General features: G+C 27.9%; 1 protein-coding gene across 1 annotated transcript; it reads left to right on the forward strand.

The window, feature by feature from the left end:
• Positions 1 to 5,181: 5,181 nt before the first annotated feature.
• On the forward strand, positions 5,182 to 9,427 carry LOC112520363 (PLASMODESMATA CALLOSE-BINDING PROTEIN 3-like). Its single transcript, XM_025128729.1, has 3 exons — positions 5,182 to 5,486; positions 5,609 to 5,642; positions 9,029 to 9,427. The coding sequence occupies exons 1-3, from the start codon at positions 5,183 to 5,185 to the stop codon at positions 9,282 to 9,284; spliced, it is 594 nt and encodes a 197-aa protein (XP_024984497.1). The 5' UTR covers position 5,182; the 3' UTR covers positions 9,285 to 9,427.
• Positions 9,428 to 9,840: the final 413 nt, after the last annotated feature.

Genomic DNA, 9,840 nt, shown 5'->3' on the forward strand with positions numbered 1-9,840 from the left:
GCCCTGCGATTAATTGGCTCGCATAACGGGTTGGATATTCAGATTAAAAAATATATAATTGATTTAATCATCTCTTGGGTTAAATTAGATTTGTTGTCATATCCATTATTTAATTGATGATTGGATTTAATCAATTCCGCTTAAGAGCATCTCCAACAGATTTTTCAAAAGTTCTCTAAAATAGAATAAGAGTTCAAAATCTCTAAAAAAATTGCATTCAAGTCCAACAGGTTATCTATTTTTGGAGAGTGCATCATTAATTATATTATTAAAATATTCCATATATTTAATAAAACATTATTTCTCTCTGCTAAACTGTTCACCTCAATATTTCTTATTAGTGGCATATGATAAAAATCAGTTCTTCTCACAATAATTATTTGTGTACAGTTCTCCAAATTTGGAGAAATTTACACATTTTCTCCCACTTTCTTCATTTTGAAGAAAGTTCTGTGGAATCTGTTTGATCAAAAAATTGTTCAAAATCTCTATCTTCTTTATTTTGAAGCATCTGTTGAAGACGCTCTAAAATCAATTGGATTTTAAACCCTTAAAGTCCATCAAAAAATGGCCCAAGGATGGAAAATTTATATCTATCTACTGTAAAATATGACAGCATTCGACATAATTTTTTTTTTCAAGCAATGTTTTTGTAAGTACCCGACGTATAACTTTTCCGATCCTTCACAAGATGCTTAGCGTTAGTCCTACAAAGTCGTTGGAAATTTACGTATTCAACGTTGTAAGTATTCTGCAGGGCCTCTGGAATTAGTGAAGGTGTGCAAACTGATCCGAACAACCATGACTAACAAAAAAAATGCATAGTTTTCGTACTCAACGTTGATTTATGTATTCATATTCTTCACAAGTGCATGCATTTTATAGCTTTTGTACTCAACGTTGGTTACGTATTCGTGTTCTTCACAGATATATGCATTTTTTTTGCCATAACAATTTATCAACGTACGAATTGGCTTCCAAATTCATTTTATTTTGTAAAAACTGATTTCGTTATGAAACTAGCATCCAAAACATCTCAGATTAGCATTGTCATGTTTCATGCACATAATCATGTCACATGTAATCAACCATACGTTATAACATGAACTACCAACTAAGATTAGAACATGTTACTTGTGTTTCCCATCTAATTCCTCTATAAATTCTTTCGTAAATTTCAAGTATGATTTGTCATTGTTCGATGTGTGTTCGTTGCTTGGATCAACGACATTATTGATTACATCAGGGTTTAACCTTCTGATTACAAATAATTAGCATATAATCCATATCGTATCAGACCACACAGTTTAGAACTTTCACTGTACTGGTTGCAGTTCGTTTTATTTATACTGCATTATTTGCGGATCAAAACGAACCGAACTACATATAAATTTTTATTATTCATTAATGAAAATTTGTTTGTTAGTAATTCAATTAGCTTAATGAGATTCACATCTTATTCAGTCATCTATATATGACTGTAATGGCTTAATGATATAGAAAGTGACTTATTCGGTTAGCTTCTAGAGACAAGCTTTATGCAAAAACATATTTTTTTTTTCAAACTTATCTCTCCCAATTAAAAAGTACGCCACTTCTAACTAAGAAAAAACCATCCCAAACAAAAACATCTCAATCTATACAGACAGATTAATCTACATAGACAACTTTATTCATACATGATTTAATGAAAAACCAGCTAAACAGTCTCTTAGTTGTTCGTTTTGATGCTTTTTTGTTTGTCTTAGAATTATTCTAAACGTTTGATTAAAACTTGTTACGCACTTGGAGTCAATTGTGTTGTGTAGCATCATTTTCCACTTTGTATTTTATGGAGCATGGACTATGAAATTATGTATTTTGTAAAATAATATTAAATATTATTCACTTTAAACATCATCATATTTAGGTACAATATGCATAAACTACACCGCATCATTGAAATTTGAATTACGGTATTTTACAGGTTTAGATATGTTCGATCTGATTTGTGGTTTAAAAAAAATGCTCAAACTATATTTATATAGTTTAAATTATAGTTTTGGACTAATGAGCCGTTTACCAAACACTTACACGTAAAATTTAACACTATCATTTACTTACCGGGTAAGATTTTAGTCCACCAAAACGGTATCGTATGCAACGATGTACCCGATAAGCGCTTACAATGGTAAGAGTCGTCACCCTCACTTACCGGGTAAGATTCTTGGTCCTTGTCTCGCTCTTATTGGGTAAGATTATTGGTCCTTACCTTACCATATTCATCCGATAAGATAATGTGACTTGGTGTTCATTTACCCGAGTAAACGTTTAGTAAACAGTCCACAAAACTAGACATCGCAAACACCTATTAGATGGTATACCACCTCATTTGGAGGGACATGAGGACAAATTATTGTCTCATATTATATACTAAAAACCTTCACCAAGCAATTCAAATCAATTTGCATCAATCATCAAAATGCAGGGGATGAGGTGGGGGAGATGAAGACCTCATGTATTATATATATATATATGCTTTTTTGTGTGTATGCATATATGGGTATATATGCACTAAAAAGTGAAGAGTATAGTGAGAGAAAATTCTCTCGTTGATCCATTGTAAAGGGGTCTTTCGTCGTTGATCATTCGCTGATTGTCTGTTGATCAAAAGCTCGTAGGTAATGCTATCACCGATGGATCAACGATGGAATTGACCCAATTCCCTCGCTGATCCCTCGTTGGTCGGCGAGAGAACTGGTTTTTGCCAATTCGAGAGATCAATGAGAGATTTTTTTTCATCGTTAATTTTCCGTTGTTGATACTTTGTTTTCTATTAGTGATGTTGTGCATGTGAATATATATGTATATATATAGAGTATATATATATATATATATATATGTGTGTGTGTGTGTGTGTGTGTGTGTGTTGGGGGGGGGGGGGTTAATTGTTTGTGTGTATATAATAATAAAAGAGATGAAAAAGAGGAAGAGGTGGGGTTAGGGTGTTAGATTACATTCTTGGTCCTTTAGTTTTAATAGGAAACAGAAGGAAAAAAAAAACTAAAATACCCTTAGAGTTAATTTATTTAACATATTCTTTTACCGGTGTTAGAGTAGAGATCAAAAACATGTGAAAACGTAAACTACAGACATTTTCCATAATTATTTTGATTTATGGACGCATAATTTTGTATAAACCATAGGATTAATCATGCAATTTATCGAAAACTTGATTATTGTCTTTATAACAAAACATCAAAAAAAAAAAAAAGTCTAAAATCATTTTTTTAAAGTCATAATATATATTTTTAATTATATCAAACTCAAACACACACACACACATATATATATATATATATATAAATGAAAATTATTAGACTTTCAAAAACTGTTATATAAACAATTCAATTTTATTGAAACCTTTTATAAAAAAAACCATTTAATTTTCTCACGCCATGTAATATTCTTTTTATCAAATTTACGCAGATTAATTAATTCTAAAAAATCAACAACTTTAGTAACTATTTTCAGATAAAAAATAAAACAAAATATTGATATTTTTCACAATTTAGTAAGGATAAATTATATGAAAAAGTAACGTACTTTATCTTGATTCATATTTTAGATAACGTATTATTAGAACTTTCATTTTGGTACATAAGATGTAATGTTTTAAACATTTAAATATCCGGGTAACCAGTTGAATACTAATTTTAGATTAAAAAAATGTATATCACTAACCACGTCAACAAATAATACTGAGTTGCATACCACATCACTTGCCACATTAACATGATAGCATGTTAATGCTTCAATCGGTTACCCGGGTACTTAAAGCCTTAAGGGTATGTTTGGTGTCCAGACAAGACAGGACATGACAGAACATGACAAGACAAGATAGAACAATTGTTCAACGTTTGGTAAGATAAAACTAGACAGAACGGAACAAGTAGAATGACCAATTTACCCCTAAGAGTTGTTTATTTTGATTAATTTATGTAATTTATTAAATTATAATAGAATAATTATTTTTTATAACAAAATATATCATTCGAAAGTTTTCGTCAAAACAATTAAATAACACCAAATGAAAAATTTATGTAGTTTCCAATTTTTATTTTTATCTCTCTTCTACATTATTTATTATTATTAATATACTAGAAAGGTTTTCGCGCAATGCACCGAGATACATCTTGATTTTAATATTTTATTTTATTATTTATCTCAGTTGATGTTATAGTATGCTTTTATGTGATTTTAAAAAAACGACGATGTTTTTATTTTTTGAATAAAATATAAATTTGAAGATATCATGAAAATTTGACAAAAATATATCGATATTAGTATCAAATTAACTATTTCAAATTCATATTTTTTGTGTAATTTTTTATTCAGTTTTTTAATTATAATTTAATTTATGTTCAATAACGAAGTAATTTATTTTTAGTTTAATAATATAATTTTCTTATAAAGATAATAATCAATTATTTTGTTAGAACTCGATAATTATCATAATTATTTTATGTAATTTCTTTAATTTATTTTTTTATATTATTAAACCAAAAATAAATTATTTCGTTATTAAATTTAAATTAAATTATAATAAAAAATAAATTAAAGAAATTACAAAAAAATAAGAACTTTTAAATAGTTAATTTGATATTAACATTGATTTTTTTTTCAAATTTTTATGATATATTCAAATTCATATATTATTAAAAAAAAATTATTATTGTTTTTTTTAAAATACATAAAATTGTATTATAACATCGACAGAGACAAATAGAACATTAAAATCGAGATGTGTCTCGCTGCATTGCGCGAGTACTCTTCTAGTTATCTATAAAGCATATGGTCGTCATGAGATTAGTCGGCTCGCATAGCGGGTTGGATATCCAGGTTAATAAAAAAAACTCCTTATGTAAATTTGCATAAAGATTTTTTTAATTTATTTTTTTTTCAATTTTTTTACGTAATTATATAAAATATTTACGTAAATTCTATTAAATTAAAAATTCAATTTAAAAAAAATAAAAAGTAAATTTGGTATAGAAATTCACTATTTGATCTATTTTGAAACAAATAGAGATTCTCTCACAAAAGTCCCTCCCATTCCCCCGTCCCACCACCCCTGGCTCTATAGCTTTACCAGCACACACAAGTGTGGGTGTTGTCTTGCTTTACCTCATAATTTTTTCAAATGGAGATATTGTACCAGGCAACGGCAGTGGTGGTATTGGTGGTTCTCTACGGCCGGATCACGGCGGCGACGTGGTGCGTAGTGAGAAGCGAAGCTTCAAGGGAGGAATTACAGGCGGCACTCGACTACGCCTGTGGTGCCGGAGCCGATTGCGCACCGATACAGCAATCAGGTCTGTGTTTTCTTCCAAACACCATACAAGCACACGCTTCTTACGCCTTCAACAGCTATTATATGCGTAAATCCATGGCTCCTGGCTCCTGTGATTTCGCCGGCACCGCCACCGTCGCCAAAACCGATCCGAGTTAGTGCAATTTTTACCAGTTTCTCCACTATTTCTTCCCTATAACTATCTATCTCACACAGGAAATCAAACAATGTTGCTTTGAAATTTAATTGATTTTTGGTTGTTTTCATGTTCTAAAGGTTATGGATCCTGCGTTTATCCAGCTTCTCCAAGGTAAATCTCGTTTCATTTCCGTACAACAGAAGTTTCTGGATTTCGTTGTTCATGGCTTTCAAAATATTTAATTTAATAATATATATTTTGATAAAAGTATTTATTTATAAATTTATACACAGTTAAAAAAATTATCGCATTTCGTACGATAGAAGTTTCTAGATATCGTTGTTCATGATTTCAAAATAAATTCAATTTTTAGTTTTCTAGGGTTGGGTTCATGAGAGCAACATGTTTTCGTAAGATCCGTAAGATCATTTTTTTATAGTTGAAATTTCATAGCAAAATTTGTGAAGGTAAAAAAGAAAACCGAACATTTACAGCAAAAACACTTTTGCTTTGAAGTTTTAAATGTAACAAAATAATTTCATGGGTCTCACAAAAACAGATTGGTCTTACGTAACTTCCTATATATATATATATATATATATATATATATATATATTGATGGATTTTTAAGTTTTTCCGGTGTTTTATGGGTTTTTTTTTTTGTTTTTTTTGCTTGATTTCAAATGAATTTTTGGTTAATGTTCCGTGTATTATAAGATCCTGGAATACCGCTTAAAGTTTAGAGGTGCATTGCGTTGTGTTCTCGAGCCCTTTTTTCTACAAAAGGAAGGAAAGTAAGAGTAAAAGGAAAAAGTTTGTGTTCTCGAGTTTCTTTAAGCAAAGAAATGAAAGAAAAGCGAAAGAAAATAATTTTGATTTTAATGTGGGAGAAAAGTGGATGAAAAAATTTAATTCTTTTATAAAATTATATATACTCAATCAATTATATTTATATTAAGTTATAATAAAAATTGAATTTATAAAAATTAATCTACATTTCACTAAAAAAATTTATAAAAATTAATTTTTTTATAAAGAAAATTATATTATTAACACAAAAAAAAAATGATTTTACTATTAAATCTATAAATTAAAGAAATCATAGAAAAACAAGGATTTTTAAATATTTAATTTGATACTAAAATCACTACACTTTTAAAAAAAATGTGATACATATAAATTTATATTTTATTTAAAAAATAAAAATATTATTGTTTTTCAGTACCACAAAAAATCTTATCATGACATCGATGGAGATATAATAAAATGAAACATTAAACTCGAGATGTATCTTGCTGTATTGTACAAGTATTCTTCTAGTCAATGCTAATGCATTAGATTATACTACTTTATTTAAAAGATATAATTTTTAATTAACAAATTAAAACACCCTTTAAGTTAATGAAAAAACTTATGAATATGATCAAAAACAACTAATTCAAGCAATGATAAGTAATTTCACACGATGAAATAACGTGACAAAAATCCAGGCATTATTTCTGCAAAAAAGTATATTAAATTTTAAAATTTAAACGGAAAATAATATCATTTTGAAACTCAAAAGGAATCAGTTTAAATCAGGGTTTTTTTTTTCTTTGCTATAATTAATACTTATTTTTTTCATTTTAATATATACAATACAATTACTTTTTGTTTTTAATAATATATGTAGCGAACAAATCAGATAAGAACCATAAAAAAATTATAAATATGTGAGAATTCATTTAAAATTAATTTTGTATGAAGATTTTTCATCAAATACTATAATTTAATATAGTAAATATATATATATATATATATATATATATATATATATTTGTTTCATAATGTGATAGTTTCGTATGTATTTGTTTCATTGTGTGAAACTTTTTTATATGTATTTTTCATTTCAGTAAGTGAACAACGATATTATATTTAATTTTTTAAAAGATGAACACAAATATATGTTAAATGATATTTTAAATTGAAGTTTTTGATTGAAAAATTATGATATTTTTACTAGTTTTTAACATTTCTATGGTTTTCGTATGATTGTCGTGTGTGTGTATATATACATACGGTTTGGTTCACGTAAGACAAGTTTGTTTTCGTAAGACATGTGAGACATGATTTTTACACTTGAAACTTCACAACAAAATCATGTGAAGATAAAAAACCCGAATATTCACAGCAAAAGCACTGTGAAGGTAATTTGTTGTGAAATTTCAACTATAAAATCATGTCTCACATGTCAAGCGAAAAGAATATTGTCTCACATGATTCCAAGTCTCTCTCTCTTTCTNTCCCTCCCTCTCTATATGTATATATGTATGTATAACTTGATATATTAAGAATTGGGTTCACGTGAGACCATCATGTTTTTGTGAGACGCGTGAGGTAACATTTTTACACGTGAAATTTCACAACAAAAAAACTATGAATGTAAAAAGAATCCGAACTTTCATAACAAAAAAACTGTGAAGGTTATTTTCATAATGTTTGCTATGAAATTTTAAGTGTAAAAATATTATCTCACATGATCCATGTCATATATAAATATATGCAAGTAGAATATAATAAAATAAAATAAAATAAATTTATGGAGAAATGTGGTATAAAACATTTTTTAGAAATAACTTTTTAAAAGTATAATTATTATTTTGATTGTTATATTTCTTTTACTTTTCCATAAAAAGATGATAACGGTTGGGGAATAGTTGGGAGGAATGATGACGATTGGGTCCCAAATGGGCCCCACGCCATCCTGTTACCAGTCAAACCATTGGCTTCTTTGCTTTTGAATGAATATGTCTTCAATTATTTTCGGCTCATGATTTTTGTTAATTGTTGAATAATTTGATGGAGAATGATTAAGTGGTCAGAATAATTAATAGGTTCTCATGATATAATGTAAAATGAAATATAATTGTTTGTTAATTGTTTATAATAAAATTAGGGCACTGAATTATTAAGGGATGTCTAAGATACAAAATCGTTTAGAAGGTTTTAAAATCATTAAGAGGTAGACTTTTTTTCTACCAAACAAAATTTATCTCTTAATAATTTAGAGACTGCCTCTTATTGAGACTAGTAAGAGATAAATAAACAACCCCTTAAAACAAGTATTTCGTTTGTCGGGAAATGGATTCATTGTATTATATAAAATAAAATACTGTTTTTTTGTTTTTATTTATTATTATTTAATATCTTTAATCAAACACATCTCAAAAAATATTTTCATTTGATAATTATATTTTATATAAAAATATAGCATTGATTCCACCAAAACATAAAAAAATATCAAAATAGATGTTGGTAAAAAAAATTATTTTTTTTTAATTTTTTTTAAAGTATATAATATTTATATACGATAAATAGAATAAATAAATTCACACATTCTTCTCACTTTTGGTGAAGTTTGAACCCCTCATCTGTTAGGAGGCCAAAAACTCATATACCGCTAGCCTTTGATAAATTATATTTATTTTTGTATAATCTGACGAAGAGTTGTAACGGGAAAAACAGATACTTTTTGCAAAGAAACTAACATTATATTGATGATGTTTGTATATTGTTAGCACTGCCGGAGGTACACCTACACCTCGAGGAGGAGCAACAACAACATTCAGTACTCCGATTACAGACGTGACACCTCCACCCCCAGCCACCACCATGCCGTTCTATGGGAGCGGTGGTGGTGGGCTAAATCCGATTGGCATGGTACCAACATTCGACGCATCGTCAAAGGCTAATGCTTTGATAAAGTTCTATGATTCAAGACTATGTTTTCTACACATGTTATTTTTGGTATTCGACTTATGGATGTTTTTGTAGCGTAATTTGTTACGTTTAGGACAATTTTGTTGGACGTTATGCAATTGTATTTTCTGGTATCGTCTTTCTATAGTACTCGTTAATTTGTACTGATCTTGTTGACCTGTTTGACCTTTGTTGCAAATCAAATGAATTTGATTCTATTGATTGATCTTATAAACTTTGATTCGTTCCAAAAGTTGTAGTGGCCATCTATCTTGAATAGTCATTAAGCGATTAATGATTCTTATTATATATATATATATATATATATATATATATATATATATATATATATTAGAATGGTACTCGCTCAATGTAGTGTAATACATTTCTTATATCTTGATTTTAATGTTTCGTTTTATCTTTGTTAATATGATAACACGGTTTTATGTGTTTTGATAAAGCGATAATGTTTTTATGTTTGAATAAAATATAAATTTGAATATCTCATAAAATTTTGAAAAAATATATCGATATTAGTATCAAATTAACTATTTTTTGTGTAGTTTCTTTAATTCAATTTTTTATGATAATTTAATTTAGATTTAATAACAAAGTAATTTATTTTCAGTTT

The sequence above is a fragment of the Cynara cardunculus genome, assembly GCF_001531365.2.
Source record: "Cynara cardunculus var. scolymus isolate 2C chromosome LG 10, CcrdV1, whole genome shotgun sequence".
NCBI lineage: Eukaryota > Viridiplantae > Streptophyta > Magnoliopsida > Asterales > Asteraceae > Cynara > Cynara cardunculus.